This window comes from Ovis canadensis, chromosome 23, assembly GCF_042477335.2.
Source record: "Ovis canadensis isolate MfBH-ARS-UI-01 breed Bighorn chromosome 23, ARS-UI_OviCan_v2, whole genome shotgun sequence".
Classification (NCBI taxonomy): Eukaryota; Metazoa; Chordata; class Mammalia; order Artiodactyla; family Bovidae; genus Ovis; species Ovis canadensis.
Genome location: NC_091267.1, coordinates 56,998,967 through 57,017,264, shown reverse-complemented (window position 1 = coordinate 57,017,264; position 18,298 = coordinate 56,998,967). Strand labels below are relative to the sequence as shown.

Below are 18,298 nucleotides of genomic sequence, written 5' to 3'. Positions count from 1 at the left end.
GTTCCTCATTTCCTTTTTGTCAATTTGATGACTTTTAATTTTAAAAAAGTATCTTTCTATTGCTACAATTTGCATTTCTCACACCAATTTCCAGCAATTCACACTCACCATTGATGTAGGGATGCATTTTAATTTTCAATCTCATGGGTTAAAAAAACAGTATTTCATTTTTGCTTTCATTTGTATTTTCTCAACCAATTTTCAGATGTCTACTTTGTTGTTGTTCAGTCACTCAGTTGTGTCCAGCTCTTTGCAATCCCATGGACTACAGCACATCAAGCTTCCCTGCCCTTCACCATCTCCAGGAGCTTGCTCAAACTCATGTCCATTGAGTCAGTGATGGCATCCAACCATCTAGTTCTGTCATCGCCTTCTCTTCCTGCCTTCAGTCTTTTCCAGAATCTTTTCCAATGAGTCGGCTCTTCTCATCAGGTGGCCATAATATTGGAGCTTCAGCTTCAGCGTCAGTCCTTCCAATGAATATTCAGGATTGATTTCATTTAGGATTGACTGCCTTGATCTTGCAGCCCCAGTGACTCTCAAGTCTTCTCCAACACCACAGTTCAAAAGCATCAATTCTTCAGCATTCAGCCATCTTTATGGTCCAACTCTCACATCTGTATATGACTACTGGAAAAACCATAGCTTTGACTAGACAGACCTTTGTCAGCAAAGTAATGTCTCTTTCTTTTAATATGCTAAGTTTGTCATAGCTTTTCTTCCAAGGAGCAAGTGTCTTTTAATTTCATGGCTGCAGTCATCATCTGCAGTGATTCTGGAGCCTAAGAAAATAAAGTCCGTCACTGTTTCCATTGTTTCCTCACTTAATTGCCATGAAGTGATGGGACCAGATGCTATGATCTCTGTTTTTTGAATGTTGAGTTTTAAGCCAGCTTTTTCACTCTCCTGTTTCACCTTCAAGAGGCTCTTTAGTTCCTCTTCGCTTTCTGCCATAAGGGTGGTATTATCTCCACATCTGAGGTTATTGATAATTCTCCTAGCAACCTTAATTCGTTTGTGAGTCATCCAGCCCAGCATTTTGCATGATGCACTGCAAATAAGTTAAATAAGCAGAGTGACAATGTACTCCTTTCCCAATTTAGAACCAGTCCATTGTTCCATGTCCAGTTCCAACTGTTGCTTCTTGGCCTGCGCACAGGTTTCTGAGGCAGGTAAGGTGGTAGGGTATTTTTGTCTCTAAGAATTTTCCACAGTTTGTCATGATCCACACAGTCAAAGGCTTTAGCATAGTCAATGAAACAGAAGTAGATGTCTTTCTGGAATTCTCTTGCCTTTTCTATGATCCAACAGATGTTAGGAATTTGATCTCTGGTTCCTCTACCTTTTCTAAATTCAGCTTGAACATCTGGAAGTTCTCAGCTCATGTACTATTGAAGACTAGCTTGGAGAATTTTGAGCATTACTTTGCTAGTGTGTGAAATGAATGCAATTGTGCGTAGTTTGAACATTCTTTGGCATTGCCCATCTTTGGGATTGGAATGAAAACTGACCTTTTCCTGTCTTGTGGCCACTGCTGAGTTTCCCATGTTTGCTGGCATACTGATTGCAACACTTTCACAGCATCTTTTAGGATATGAAATAGCTCACCTGGAATTCCATCACCTCCACTAACTTTGTTCGTAGTGATGCTTCCTAAGGCCCACTTGACTTGGACTCCAGGATGTCTGGCTCTAGGTGAGTGGTCACATCATTGTGGTTATCTGGGTCATGAAGATCTTTTTTGTATATTTCTTCTTTGCATTCTTGCCACCTTTTCTTAATATCTTCTGCTTCTGTTAAGTCCATACTGTTTCTGTCCTTTATTGTGCCCATCTCTGCATGAAATAATCCCTTCGTATCTCTAATTTTCTTAAAGAAATCTCTAGTCTTTCCCATTCTATTGTTTTCCTCTATTTCTCTGCATTGTTCACTTAGGAAGGTTCCTTATTTCTCCTTGCTATTTTTTGGGACTCTGCATTCAACAGGTATCTTTCCTTTCCTCCTTCACCTTTTGCATCTCTTTTCTCTGCTATTTTACAGCCTCCTCAGTCAGCCGTTTTGCTTGTCTAGTAGCCATCTAAAATTATCATTCTGCGAAATGTTGAAGTTTATGTTCTCTTATCCACATTCCTATTGGATTATCTTCCCCTTCCAACTTGTAGGATTTTCAGCATTTTGGCTGCTAGAAATATCAACTGTTGTAGATGTTAATATCTTATCTTTGAATGATACCATCACTTTTTTCTTCTAAAACCCTTGGTTGCTAACAGCCTCAATCTATTTGCTTTATTCTGATACCTATGTGTATATATAAAAATTTTAACTTGTATTTAATAAACCTATGCAATATAGAAACATACATTTATGTTCTATATTTTGTGTAAAATATAAACATAGGCTGTCTTCATGTCCACAGACTTCAGTGTAGAAACAGGCAATCTTTTTAGTGGCTTTAACATCAACATTAAATAACAAAGGGGAAAGCAAACTCATAGTGGAAACAAGTGACCAACTGCCCAGAAGGCAGTGGGCTCACTGACCCTTCTCCTGCAAGGCAGGCAGGTGTGACAGAGCCCTACAAGAAAGGCTGACAGGAAACCTTCTAACCTTAGCCCCTCTGGGATCCCACCCACAAGGGATCCTCCCCAAAAAGACTCTCCAGGGGCTGCCCTGCTTTCTCCTCCTGACACCAGACTATAACACACCTCACAGCAAAGTCAAGGAGGAGCATCTGCTGGGAGGACCTCAAGCGCTCCCACCCACGAGCTCCTCCAGAAGGGAAGTCCATCTAGAACTTTACTGAGATATTTCAGAACCTTCTGAGAAAGATGTTCAACAGGCAGCATTTGGCTACCAAATACCTACATTAATACGTGATACATTGCCTTAGGTTAACTAGCGTTGGCAGAAAAAGTGATGTTTAGATCTCTAAATATCTTATTAAAACAATTTCTTTTTTAAAAAAATTTTACTTACCTTTGGCTGTGCTGGGTCTTTGTTGCTGCACTCAAGTGGGCTTTCTCCAGTTGCAGTAGGCATGGACCTCTCTTTGTGGTGACTTCTGTTGCAGAGCACAGGCTCTAGATGAGGGGGCTCAGTGGATGTGGCACACAGGCTTAATTGCTCCCACAGCATGTGGGATCCTCCCTGACCAAGGATTGATCCCATGTCACCTGCACTAGCAGGCAGATTCTCAACCCGTAGACTACCAGGGGAGTTATGTTAACCTCTTCAAAACATTTTTTTATTACAAAAATACTTAATAGTTGAACATGGTAGAAAGTTCAGACAGTCCCATGAAAGGCAGCTCCCCCTCCCCACATCAGGACAGGGTCGTAAGGAGAGAAGGGGCCTCACAGGTGGCCCAGGTGGAAAGCGCCTGAGGCAGGTCCATCCTCCTCACTGGAGGCACCTGGAGGAAGCAGGGAGGGGAAGGAGTGTCTCCAGGATGTGCTTGCCTGGGTGTGCTCTGCTCCCTGAGTCAGAGCCAGTGTACCTGTCAGACCCACCTAGTGGAGTGGGAAAAGTGTGTGCAGATATTGTTTTGGCAAAAATGTAAAGAAACAGGCACTGTTCACAGAAGTCTGGCAGGACAGCAGTTGGGAACGTCCACCAGGTCACACTGACTGCCCTGCTGTCCCATTGACCGCGCTGCCACACTCTACCCAACATAACAGCTACACAGGTGTAGTAGGAAAAGACTGCAATGGCTAACATGTCCGTCAACAAGAAACTTCCAGTTTGTCCTTTGTCTTTGGACTTTGGTTATGCTTTCTCCAATGTAGGAGATGTAGGTTTGATCCCTGGGTCAAGAAGATCCCCTGGAATGGCAACCCACTCCAGTATTCTTGCCTGGGAAATCCCATGGACAGAGGAGCCTAGCAGGCTACATGTAAATATTACACACATTTCTTCATATGTTTATTCCTGGGGGATTCCTCATGGATCTTTTCTTCCATTACTATTTTCTTATATAGAAAACTACTGATTTTGTGTATCAGTTGTGTATCCAGTTACATTACCAAATCCGCTTTATGATTTTTAAAGCAAACTCTCTTGGAACCCGAGGTGGACGACGACATCACTGTCCTGTCTCAACTCTGCCCCCTCCACCTGCCAGGGTCGTGCCTTGCACAGACGGGGGCTGAAGGTCCCTGCCTGCTCCTGACTCAGCCCTTCCAGCACTTCTCCATTTGCACGGCCTGCTTCTGACTTGAGATGCAAGTAATTATTGTATACGTTTACCATGGACTCTTGATATTTCTATGGAAAGATAAGATACAGACACTCATCCATTTGTTCAGACCATGAACCCTCCTCTGCCCCTCTCCCCTCCTGCACTTCACGCACTGAGGCTTCAAAGAACCAGCCTTCAGTACAGGTGCCTGTCAGTCAGATGGGCCACCTCACCCAAGCACCTGGAAGGCAGAAAGAGAAGGTTCCCTGTGCGAGGGCAGGGGCTGGGAGCGCCGCCCCTGACCCCCAAGGACAGGCCTATGGAAGAACAAGTGACGGGGTCAGGCCCAGGGTCAATGCATGTGGGCCTCCAAGAGTTTAGGAAGCTGCTACAGAATCAGCCTCTGGGACCCAAAGGACCAGTGTGATGCTGACAGCCGTGGCAGACCCAGGGTTTGGCATGGGGGGTCTGTGGTGCTCGCTGTGAGTCAGCTCAGATGATGGGAGTCCCTGCCCGGATTTAAGGCCTCAGGGAGCAAGTCTCACATGCGGCTGAGTCCACAACATGGCCTGTCTCCAGGTCAACTCCTCAAAGTGATTTCGTTGGTCAACCCAAGTGCAGGGAGAACTTCCTGAATGAGGGGCATGGGGCTGCCTGCTGACCTGCGGGGGTACTGAGAAGGAGGCCTGGACCAGCCCTGCTCAGAATGAGCACATGAGCACCTCCACGTGCCCACGGACATCTTCTTGGGGCAGCACCGGACACACAAGACAGGACGTCTGTAAGACACAACCGGCTCTTCCTCCACCTGCTGTCAGAGCTCGGCTGCTCCGAGTTCACCACTGCTCTCAGGGCTCAGAGTGCAGGTGAAAACTCACAGGCTCCCTTGGTCCCAGGCCACTTCCTGGGGATGAAATTAAAAACCTAAAGAAGAAACAAAACCAGGAAGTATCTGTGTTAAGACTGAAGGGAAGGTTTTAACCAAGAGGATGGGCAGTTGCTGGACCACCTCTGCTCTCACCTGTGGACAACAACCCACGTGGCTGGCAGGTAAGATGTCCTGGGCTTGCGCACAGGAAGGAGTGCACTTCCCTGTCTTGGGTGTAAACGTTGGGATCAGAGCCCTCCCGGTGGCAGCTCTGCACATGCTCCATGATCCTCCTGCTCTGTCACCAACATCAGCCACGACCCCCACGCTGCTGCACAACACCTACCAGCAATGGCCACAACTAGTTGAACCAGGGAAGTCACAGCACGGGGGCTCTGTCCCTTTCCCTGGGTCCCAGTGGTACCTAATGGCTGTGCCCTTCTACACCAGGTTCTGAAGTCATCCTATTCACCTTTAACTTCAAAAAATGGTCTCCTAAAATACACCATCAACCTCTCCCAAGTGTCTGCACAGATAAGGACACTGCCCCACTCTGGAGAAAGACAGTTTCTTTGGAAGGAAGCTTTCCTTTCTATTCTGGGCAACTAGCTAAAAGACCGGAGAAGGCAATGGCACCCCACTTCAGTATTCTTGCCTGGGAAATCCCATGGACGGAGAAGCCTGGTAGGCTGCAGTCCATGGGGTTGCACAGAGTCAGACACAACTGAAGCGACTTAGCAGCAGCAGTGGAAAGACAAAGGAACCAAGAAGAAATTGCTTAAGGCAAACAAAACTTTGTGATGGAGGAGAAAATTCACAGAACAGAAACGTAGGAGCTTGGAAATACAGCAGAATAAAGTGATATTCTAATTTCTGTATGACATCATATAAAAAAGACAAGTTAAATGGAAATTAAGTTTATTTCTGGACATACCAACTAAAACATATGCCAAATTTATTCAGAATATCATCATCAATGCAAAAATAGAACTCTCTTCTCCCCTGTAAAAGTTAAATACAAGACTGTAGGCTAGGTACATGATTATTTTAGTCAGGTATTAGCTTCTCAAAGCAACAAATCTACAGTTATAGACATCCAATTTATCATACAAAATATATACAAATGCATAACTGTAGTGTAGAAAAAATGAAATTACCAAAATGTAACTTAGGTCATTTACTTTACACACACTGGATTCTAGCTGATGTTTCCAAGAGCTTCCCCAATGAGTCGGACGGCGACACTCTTGCCTTCATCTGTTTGAACAACGAGCAAAGCTTCAAACTTGCCCACAGACTTGGGCTTGAACTGCACGGGCATGTTGATGTAGTGCTGGGCTCTGCAGAGAAAAAGGGATGTCAACATGGCATCAGGGCACACAGAGCCCCCCAGTCACACGATGCCTGGTGGAGAGTGAGCCTGGTCAAGGAAACGGGAGCTGTGAGGCTTGGAGCTTGGTGCTGCGTCTGCAGGAACAGGAGGCAACCAAGCCCAGGAAGGCTCAGGGCGCATGTGCCAGGAGCCACCCCATGGCTGCAACCAATGTTTACTGGGGCTGGCAGGTTTGCTCCAAAATTCTTAGGAAACCTACCAAAGAGTTTCCTTGAAAATTTATGATCGTATTCTACTTGAGGCACATACAAGTATTATGTTGGCAGGTTTGTTTCTGCTCACAAAACAAGGTTCCAAAAGCTTCAAAAATAAAATACATCTTTATTCCTGAGGGGAACAAGATGCAGGCCCTTCCCACAGCCCATCTGATGCCACCGACCTTCCGCCATAATGGTTTTTAAGTGAAACCTCACAGCTTTCAGACTCTCCTCAGAGGGCAAATGCCTCTGATCTCAGCCACACGTGTGCGGGCTCAGTAGAGGAACCGGGCTGCGCTTGTTTCCAGCATGTTTCCTGACCCAGCACAGTGGGCTAGAAATTCAGAAAACAGGCCAAGTTTTCAAAGCCCTTTTCCTGGGTGTAACAAAATATACATATTGAAAGTCTGGGTCATTTTTCACCAACGCATTTACCTCATTTTTCCACATCAAAGCAAAGCTGCTTTTAAAGAAACTGGTACCTGTTGATGGCACTGACAAATGACAACTTTCTCTTCCATGTTAGCATCTTAATCCTCAGGATAATGTAGTACAATCTACCAACCTGAGGCTTTGTAACTTATGAATTACTAAAATGCATTAAAATATCCAAAAATAAATCTTTAGATGATTCCATAATTAACAAAGTTCAATATGGAATGCAGAACTCTGTATTTAACTGAGAAAGAATTTTGAAAAACATACTATGACAAATATGTATCACCTGCTTTAGATTCACACACTGAATAAACTGGGACACAACCTAGGAAGAACCAGGGTCCACACAGCTCCAGCACCCAGCAGTGTGGTGACCAAGGGGGCTTTACACCCAGACATACATACATACACACACGGGAACATGTAACTGGAAAGCATGCTGATACAACGTGGAGATCCTCAGCTAAGGACAACTTTTGCAGCAGAGGCATGAGAGCCAGTGCCTGATGGTGCAGAGGCAGGGCTGGCGAGATGCTGGAAACACCTCAGCCCCTCACAACCATGAACCTATAAACTTCAGCAACCCGAATCCTTCTTTCTATGTAACTTAGGAGCGTCCCTCTGGCTGCTCAGCCACAAGGCCAGCTCGCAGAATGCAGGCGGGTGTGAGCCCCGCAGACGGGGCATCAACTGCAAAGTCTCAGCAGACTAGGCTTGAATAAACAGTCAGCAGAGGACACTCTAGGGGCTAAGTGGGAACACAACAGATTCTTCTTAAAAAGTCATGAGAAACAGGGGACCACCTAAAGCCCACAGGAGAACCTTGACCAAAACCCCACCCGTCAGTGCCCCTCTTCCATCACCTCCACCATCACCTACCTTCTGTGGGCAAGAGGATGTGCCCAGTACACGCCCTCGCCCCATGCCTCTGCCCCAGGCAAACCCCCAGAACCTACTGTCAGCTAACAGCCCTGCTGTAGGACAGCCAGGACAGGGGACCTCCTGGTATGGAGCAGAGCTCCCACTCGAGGAGTGGGGCTTGCTAGCCCCATGGCAGGCAGCCCCCTGAGAAAAACAAGGTGACCAACAGGGCCTGGGAGGGGCTTCCCTGGAGCCTCGCACAGACTGTCCACCCGCCAAGTCCAGCACTGTCGCTGCACCAGCCTCTACAGCTCACGAGACCGTCCAGCGGCCTCAACCCTGGGAGAAGTACAAGCCCCCACGCTTACACGGGGAGTAGCCCCACCCGTTTGTGAGAGGATTCTCAGGGAGCTACGGGAGCAAGGCTCTACTTCTCCAAAGTGGAAAGAAGCCATTCTTACGTATGAAGAGGCCAGCTTCCCGCCTTCCTCTATGTAAGATCTAAGCCTATGCACGTGTCACGAGGGAAGAGTTTTCTACGACGTAGAGTTTACTTCACCTGGTTGAACAGATCAGAGTTACTGCTTTGCATGCATGGTTTTCGTATTCATATTTCACCAAGTTTATACTGAGTTTCTAATTATTAAAGTTTTTTTGATGGTGGAATCTGTAACATTACATATTTACCCTAAGTTCCATAATGAAATGTATCAGAATAACTTCAGTACCTGCCACCAATAAAGTATAAAATTATCTTATTTAAATCTCTTTTCAAAGTATAAAAAGTTAAAGATATTTTAAAGTAATAACATGTTCAAGAGTATAAAGCAAACATAGGCAATTTGAAATGCTACCTTATGTACCCTGTCCAAATTTTGCTTCATTAAAAAATATTTTCTCATGTTTCTAAGCTCTCTTAGATGCTGTGACATGACCTAGGCTGCACAGAAAAGCAGTGAGTATTTAATTTAGGACAGCTAAAAATGTTCTAGCACTGGAATGGCAAGTCATCATGTTCAACTGTATAAAAATGTCTACTTTGAGATGGCAAGAATGAACACATCTTAGATTTTAAAACTGTTTTTTAGACAAATTGAAACTAAGCAAAATGCCATCTCACTGATGAAAAGTTCCATGTTAAGAATGCTTTAAGCATCACCCCTGTCACATCTACAGCACTGCAGGCATCTGTGTGTGAGGAGGAGGAAGAGCTCAGGGACAGGACGACGGGCAGCCAGGCAACCAGGAAGAAGGACGCTACCAGCTGGCCACAGGGTCAGATGAGGAAGCTGACGGTGGCAATGTGAAAATACTTTGACCTGTTCACTGCCAAAACTACATTTGCATTTAGGTCGTGTGGTCTCCTGTAAGGCCTCCCAGCTCCCAGGCAACCACAAACTGCCCATGGACCTCCCTCGGCTAGCCTTCTCACAGCCTGGCTGGGAACAGAGACTGCTGCATGTGATGCTACTAGTATTGAACAGAAACAGGTCTTTTCTCTGCAAAGGATCAAGGAGGAGCTGATTTACAAATTTCAGCTATAATAGTTTAAATTTTTAATAAGTCTGTGAAAGCAAATGAAATGAAAAATGTGAAACTATAATGTATTCAGGAATGAAAGTTGGAAAAGGAACGTTCATCTCCAGGTAGATTGACTGCACCATCCTTCAGTCATAAAATGGGCAAAAGTGACATAAGGCCTTTTCCCTGGTAGCTCAGCTGGTAAAGAATCTGCCTGCAATGCAGGGGACCCAGGTTCAATCCCTGGGTCAGGAAGATCCCCTGAAGAAGGAAATAGCTACCCCCTGCAATATTCTTGCCTGGAAAATCCCATGGACAGAGGAGCCTGGTGAGCTACAGTCCACAGGATCGCAAAGAGTCAGACATGACTGAGCGACTAACACACTGACATAAGGCCAAACAATTTAACAAGTTACTGTAAGTCCTGAGTCTTTATCAAAACTGTAGATGAAGTGAATGCAAATATTGTTTCTTAAAAAGCTGTTAGCTCTTCAAACAATTTTTTTTTTAAATCTGAAGGTGTCTTAACTTTTTAAAACACAAGTTTATTTTTTTAAAGATAAGTGCTCCCTGAAACAAAGATCTGAAGCCCCAGGTGTACGCTGGTTTACACAAAAGTGTTCCAAGACCCCTATGCTTCATGCTTAAAGACACAATGCCTGCGAACACTGATCAAGGTCAGGGACGTGAATCAAGTAGACAGCAAACAGGAAGCAGAGTTATTCACTATGGCCATCATGATAAGGTTCAAATTCAGATAACAGCAGTGTTCAGGACTAATCATTCACTCAGGATCAATTTGTCCTTAGTTACTAAAAAGGGCCCCAACTGGGAATTCAAATGACTATCTGTGAACAGCGAACTGCTCCTGCAGCTCAGCCTCAGCTCGGCAGAGCCAGCCTGCTCTAAGCACCCTGGAACATCACCAGTCTCAGGCCCCAGGGGAGGGACCCACAGACCAATGGGAGAGGAGAGCTCAGGGCAGAGAAGTGGGAAAGTTTGGACTGGGAGTGTTTAAGGCCGCCATTGTCCACGTTCTCGATGAAGAGGCTGGCTGGGAAAGCGCTGACAGAACTGCGATGCTCTGTCAACACCTGTGGGTCCTGCTGGGGCTTCTCAGGACCCCCAGGACTGCCTCTCCCGTATCCTGTAACAAGTCCAGGTTGCTGGCACCTTTACAAATTAGGACACTGAGGCTGAGAGAGGTCTAGGTGTATTCACTGCTGACTCCACACAACTTGTGCCTTTGGGCTGGGCTCCTAAGAGGTAGGTTTCCTAACACAGAGGATGGGGGAATGGGGTTGAGAAGGGGAAGAAAGTAGGAGGGGTGGAGGGAATGACTTATCTTCCAACAACAAGAGGAAGCGCAAGCTTCTGAGTCAGTGTTGCTGGGCCAGTAACTCAGTCAGCCCTCAATTGCCTGCAAGGGGCCTAATTTACACAGACTAGAACATGCCTCTAGGACTGCTTCCTGATGCTAAAGTGAAAGAGCATATAATAAATAAAGTTTAATTAAAGATTCAAACATGAAGATAAAATTATTTTTTAGTATTAAGTACAATGCAACCCTAATGTTAAAATTGTAAATATCAGTGACAACCCAGTTTGAAATTTCAACCTTTACAGGTGTCATATGGAAAAATAAAATTAGCAAGAAAGACCCCAAAACAATTAGCAAAATTGATAGTACATACCTATCAATAATTACTTTACATGTAAATGGATTAAATGCTCCAATCAAAAGAGTGGCTGAATGGATACAAACACAAGACCAGCATATATGCTGGCTACAGAAGACTCACTTTAGATCTAAAGACTTATACAGACTGAAAGTGGGAGGACTGGAAACAATGTTACGCAGAAGTAACCCAAGTGCCGTCAACAGGTGAACAGATGAAGATACGGTACAGACACAGTAGGATACACCCAGCCGTAAAAAGAGAATGAAATCTTACCATCTGCAACAACATGAATGGACTGAGAGAGTATTATACTAAACTGAAATAAGTCAGAGAGACAAAACATCAAATGACCTCACTTACATGTGGAATCTAGAAAACAAAACAAATGAATAAACATAACAAAACAGAAAGAGTCATGGAGAAAAAGAACAAACCGGTGGCTGCCAGAGGGGATGGGGGTACAGGAGGAAAGAAACAGGTGAGGGAGATAACAAGGCACAAATATCCAGTTCCAAAATAAATGAACAGCAGGTATGAGATGTACAGCTAGGGAACACAGCCAGTAACTGTGTAATGTATATGTGTGGTAATGTACCATCCTCGAGTTAGTGTGGTGAAATCAGTTTGAAATGTACAGAAACAAAAACAGAAATACAGTAACTAAGAGTGTTGTAGGTCAATTACACTGCACCCTCAAAAAAAAAAAAGAACCCAATGGTAAAAAAAAATATTAAAAGCAGCCAGAAAAAAAGACACATCAGGCAGAGGAATGAACACAAGGATGACAGTAGACTTCTTGTTAGAAACAATGATTTATAAGATTTACAAACCTGTGCAGCAGGTTTATAAGATGGGAGTGGGGGATAATACTGTCAGAATCATGTACTAAGCAAGACTGCCTCTCAGAAATGAAGGCAAGGGACTTCCCTGGAGGTCCAGTGATTAAGACTTCACTTTTTAACACATGGGGTGCACGTTAGATTCCTGGTTGGGAAGTTAAGATCCCACATGCCTTGTAGCCAAAAAGCCAAAAAACATAAAACAGAAGCAATATTGTAACAAATAAAGATTTTTTAAAAATGATGGTAAGATAAAAATATTTTCAGACGTTAAAAAAATGCATAGAAAAGATCAGATTTGTAGTTGGAGAAGGTGGTGGGTAGGACTGATAAAAAGTACATCAAAACTTAGAAAGCAAAAACTTCCACTTGTAGGATAAATATGCACCAGGGATGTGATATACAACATGGAAAATATACTGAACATGTTGTGTTATATATGAAAGTTGTTGAGAGAATAAATCCTAACAGTTCATGTTGCAGGAAAAAAAGCATTATATTCTGTTTAATTTTGTATCTATGAGATGAGAGTGTTCACAAAACTTACTGTGATAATCATTTCATGATGTATGTAAGTCAAATCATTATGCTACACACCTCAAATTTACACAGTGCTGTGTGTCAATTACATCAATAAAACTGGAAGAATATATATAAAAACCTTAAAAATGAATAAAAACAAACACAAAAAAATAAAATAAGCAAGGATGGCAAGAAAATGAGGCCTTGATTTAAGAACAATATAGGATTATTTCAAGAATTACACTGGAAAACAGGATAATAAAAGTTTTTCCAATTAATCTGGGAAGATTTTTGTCCAAATTAGTAAAAATTTAAATTCTTGATTCTCAGTGTGATGCAAGTTAACACCTGACCCAGAAATTACTCTAAAGTTAATCATAAGACAACAAAGGTTCTAGTTAAGTATATGGCTGTCAAAACACTGGGTAACAGGAGTCACACCCTAAGTCCAAACACTGCACAAATCTGAGTTGTTACTCACCACGTACACCCACAATCAGACTGTTTTCCCTGTAGGCTCCTCATCCCCTTCACCATGTGCTTAGTGTTCTGGGTGTTGGTGATGAAGATGAGGGGCTGTAACTGAGGGAGACATCACAGTCCTAGCCCCCAAGAGCACTCTCAGTGTCCTGAACACAAAGAGCTATACCAGGATGAGAACACTTTGATTTATGATAAACTCACCTCAAAGAATATTTTGAATGTTTGACGTAGAAAGGCTCTCTGGGACTTAAAAACTTGAGCTGGAATTTAATATGAAACACTTTATGAAGTTACACAAGTTAGATATCTGTGCATATTTAAATCAACACATCATGCATTTGCTTATGTATACCCGCAAGATGAAGTTAAGACAATAAATGCTCATGAAAACACTTAAGGGAATTTTAATGAATTTATTATAGTTCTGACTGGAGTAAATGTTATCCAGAAATATGCTCATAGGATCATATAGATGAAAACAAGAACAGAAACTAAAAAATGAAAATATGAAAACAAATACTAGATAATTTTCAGACAAAGGATCATAAACTTCCCATGAGTTTCTCTTCAAACACAGTATTAAGGTATTTTAAAAATTAACTATTATACCTTAAATATCATCTATAAAAAATCTTCTAATTATTAGAAAAATGTTTATCAAATAGTAGAATACATTTATTTCTCCACAACCCACAGCAGTATTTCCAACTTACCGAGTGTGTAATAAAAGAATTATTTCGCAAATTGACTTTCAACGTCCTTGACTCCCCAACTCTCGTTGGCAGAAATTGATACACGTCTTCTGGGGCATAAACTCCACGGTGGGTCAAGTCAAGTTGCCTGCTATGGAGACAGGTTTGAAAGTTAACTATTTACAATCTACAGAAACTTAAACTATTTGTATATAACAAATTATATAACTTGTGTATATGGCTTTAACTTGTGTTTTCTCCCACATTTCAGTTAAAGTAGTTTTGTGAAGCTGACTGGCTGATCAGTGTTAACATTGCTGGTGCCAGGAAGCATCCAGGCATGGCTGGCAGCAGCTGATATGGGCAGCAGAACCTCCTCTCTCGGAGAGGTACTTAACATCCTTTTCTTAAGAGCATCTTCCTCCAGAACTAAGTCAAACCTAAGTATGAGTTAACTAAGAACTATAAGAAACATTTTCATGTAAGTTAGAAAGAGAAAGATGAATACCATACGATATCACTTATACATGAAATCTAAAATATGACACAAATGAACATACCTACGAAACAGAAACAGACCCACAGACACAGAGAACAGACTTGTGGTTGCCAGAGGGGAGGGGTTTGGGGGAGGGACAGACTGGGAGGTTGGGATTAGCACATGTAAGCTTTTATATATATAATGGATAGACAACAAGGTCCTACTGTATAGCACAGGGAATTATATTCAATATCCTGTGTAAACCATATGGAAAAGAATGTATATAACATTGCTTTGCTGTACAGCAGAAATAAACAATGCTATACATCAACTATACTTCAATAAAGTTATTAAAAAAACATATCCCTGAAAAAAATTTTTCATTAGGTAAAACATTCACATATTATCATTAAAGCTCTGCAAGCCACTGATATAACATATATTTTATGAAGTTTTTAAGAATCTACTTTCATACACTCTTTTTGGGAATATAAAATGGAAAGGCTACTTTGGGAACATTCTTCAATTTAAGGTTAAGGTTAAAAAAATTCCTACCACATGATTCAGTAATTCTACTCTAAGACATTTTTAACCAAAAGAAATGAAAGAATATGTCCACAAAAATGCACATATAACAATGTTCACTGCATCTTCATTCACAAGGGCTCCAAGGTGGAAGACACCAAATGCCAAAGGATAAAGAAACAATGGTGACGTGCCCCTGTGATGGGCCATGTGAATTCCACACGCAAAGGTACACACCACAGGTGGGCTCACCAACACCAAAGATCCCAACATCACCACCTAAGTGAAAGAAGCCAGGCAAAACCTAAGTGCAGGTGTACATGAAATCCACAGAACTAAGGCAACATAGAGAACAGAATAAATCCCAGGTGAGGGTGGGGGTGGCTGGAGAAGCCACATGAGAACTCCCAGATGAGAGGAACTGGGAGTCAAGTCTCTACCTTGACTGCAGTGGGGTGACACATGTCAATCACAGGTAAGCCACTGGGCATTTTGTCAAATGTGATTACACCTCAATAAAGTACTGGGAAAAACTCATGAGAATGAGAGAAATAACATACCCAGGTATGAGGGCAGAAGCCTCAGATACAGCCTGTCTTCGGAGCTTAAGTATATTATCTATTTTAATGAGGCTATTTGTGGAAATGCATGAAATTCCAGGCTCACTTTCTGCTCTGACACTCTGTAGAAAAAAAATCACAGGGTAGAGGAGGAGAAATAAATACATGGACATTTACCCAACTGAATTTTACTACTTCCTAATTCTTAAAAAGGACACTTCAGATTTTTAAATTCCTTTAATTACAAATGCTTTTTATCTTATACTGTTTCTCTCTGTGTGTCACACACACACAAAACCTTACCTAATTAAGGCAAACACAGATTTCACAGAGCCAATAAATAAAGACACATAAGAAAACTAAGATGATAAGCAGCTACAGTAGAATTAATGGGATTATAATAAAACCAGGAACATACTTAGCTTTCTCAGGCCAGTTTCACCTGGTGTCTTCAGACCACACCCAGTAATTTACTTAAATTCAGTGAAACACTCACATGTCCAGAGAGCTGGAATCTTAAGGTGTGCTTCAGGTGAGGCTCTTTAAGAGGGTGACACTCAACATCCCAAAACTGGGCATAGTCTCCTCTATCTCTGGGCAAAAACATGATGGAGACCTACAAACAACACATCCAGGAGAGAAATTTAGACTCTGAACCTTACACACATGCACTGAGGTTACCAATTCAAAGTATGCTATGAAAAAACTGAAGGGAAAGACTCTTTGTATTGATTAATTTTGCACTAATGGAAAAAGAATTTGAACATTTTTAGTGGGTTTGTTACTGTACCTGTACCAGACCAAGTATACTTTTCAAGTCAGGGAGCCAGATTCCTCCAGCTCAATCTTTCTTTCTCAAGACTGCTTTGGCTATCAGAAGCCTTTAGTATCTCCATACAAATTTTAAAAATTTTTTCTAGTTTTGTGAAAAATGCCAGTGAGATTCTGATAGGGATTGCACCGAATCTATAGATTGCCTTGGGTAGTATAGTCATTTTAACAATACTGATTCTTTCAATCCAGGAACACAGTATGTCTTTCTGTTTGCATCAGCTTCAGTTTCTTTCATCAGCATCTCATTCTTTTCAGAAAACAGGTCTTTTGCCTCTTAAGTAGGTTTATTCCTAAGTATTTTATTGTTTTTGATTCATTGGTGAATGGGATTATTTCCTCAGTTTTCCTTTCTGATAGTTTGCTCTCAGTGTACAGAAACGCAACAGATTTCTGCATGTTATTTTGGTATCCTACAACTTTACCAAATTCATTAGTAAGCTCTGGTTTTCTGGTGGCGTCTTTAGGATTTCTTATGTATAGCAAGCTATTCCAGTAAAATCCAAACGAACTTTTTGGCCAACCCAATATTCTGTCAGACAGAAACAGTGAGTTTTACTTCTTTTCCAATTTGTATCTCTTTTATTTCTTTTTCTTCTCTGATTCCCATCACTAAGACCTCCAAAACTATGCTGAATAAAAGTAGAGAGTGGTCATCCTTGTCTTGTTCCCGACCTAAGAAAGAATACTTTCAGCCACTTTCTGAAGAGTTAATTATAAACGGGTGTTGAATTTTGTTAAAAGCTTTTTCTGCATCTATTGAGATAATCATAGTTTTTATTCTTCAACTTGTTGTTATGGTATATCACATCAACAAATTATGATTTGTAGTCATTGAAAAATCCTTGCATCCCTGGGATAAATCCCACTTGATGACAGTATTTGATCCTTCCAATGTATTGTTGGATTCAGTTTGCTAGTGGTTTTTTTGACAATTTTTACACCTACATTCAGAGATATTGGTCTGTAATTTTCGCTTTTTATGTGTGATTATCTTTGCCTGGTTTTGGTAACAGAATGATGGTGGCCTCATAGCATGAGTTAGAAAGTGTCTCTTCCTCTGTATATTTTGGAACAGTTTTATAAGGATAAGTGCTAACTCTTCTCTAAATGTTTGGTAGAATTCACTATACTACAAAGCTACAGTAATCAAAATAGCATGGTACCAGTTCCAAAACAGATACATGGATCAATGGAACAGGACAGTTCAGTTCAGTCGCTCAGTTGTGTCTGACTCTGTGTGACCCCATGAACCGTAGCACGCCAGGCCTCTCTGTCCATCATCAACTCCCAGAGTCCACCCAAACCCACGTCCTTCGAGTCGATGATGCCATCCAACCATCTCATCCTCTGTCGTCCCCTTCTCCTCCTGCCCTCAATCTTTCCCAGCATCAGGGTCTTTTCAAATGAGTCAGCTCTTCGCATCACGTGGCCAAAGTATTGGAGTGTCAGCCTTAGCATCAGTCCTTCCAATGAACACCCAGGACTGATCTCCTTTAGGATGGACTGGTTCAATTTCCTTGCAGTCCAAGGGACTTTCAAGAGTCTTCTCCAACACCACAGTTCAAAAGCATCAATTCTTCGGCACTCAGCTTTCTTCACAGTCCAACTCTCACATCCATACATGACCACTGGAAAAACCACTGCCTTGACTAGATGGACCTTTGTTGGCAAGTAATGTCTCTGCTTTTGAATATGCTATCTAGGTTGGTCATAACTTTCCTTCCAAGGAGTAAGCGTCTTTTAATTTCATGGCTGCAATCACCATCTGCAGTGATTCTGGAGCCCCGCCAAAATAAAGTCTGACATTGTTTCCACTGTTTCCCCATCTATTTGCCATGAAGTGATGGGACCAGATGCCATGATCTTTGTTTTCTGAATGTTGAGCTTTAAGCCAACTTTTTCACTCTCCTCTTTCACTTTCAGGAACAGGACAAAGAGATCAGAAATAAACCCCCATTTATGGCCAATTAATCTGCAACAAGAGAGGTAAGAATATAAAATACAGAAAAAAAGTCTCTTCAATAAGTGGTTCTGGGAAAACTGGACAGCTATTAACACATGGAAAAGAATAAAATTGGGACATTCTCTAACACCATATAAAAAATTAACTCAAAATGGATTAAAGACCAGAAACCATAAAATTCCTAGACACAGGCAGAAGACTCTCTGACATTGACTGTAGCAGTATATATTTTTTTAATCTGTCTCCTAAAGTAAAGGAAATA

At 42.1% G+C, this 18,298-nt stretch overlaps 1 protein-coding gene across 1 annotated transcript in view; it reads right to left on the bottom strand.

Annotated features, from left to right (window-relative positions):
• Window positions 1–5,946: 5,946 nt before the first annotated feature.
• CEP192 (centrosomal protein 192) overlaps window positions 5,947–18,298 on the bottom strand; it is a 74,136-nt gene continuing 61,784 nt past the window's right edge. The window contains exons 40-44 of the mRNA XM_070289467.1: window positions 15,736–15,855; window positions 15,240–15,361; window positions 13,695–13,821; window positions 13,183–13,241; window positions 5,947–6,385 (exon numbers count right to left, since the gene is read on the bottom strand). Of these exons, the coding sequence (XP_070145568.1) occupies window positions 6,244–6,385; window positions 13,183–13,241; window positions 13,695–13,821; window positions 15,240–15,361; window positions 15,736–15,855 (570 nt within the window). The 3' untranslated portion in view covers window positions 5,947–6,243. The remainder of the gene's footprint in view (window positions 6,386–13,182; window positions 13,242–13,694; window positions 13,822–15,239; window positions 15,362–15,735; window positions 15,856–18,298) is intronic.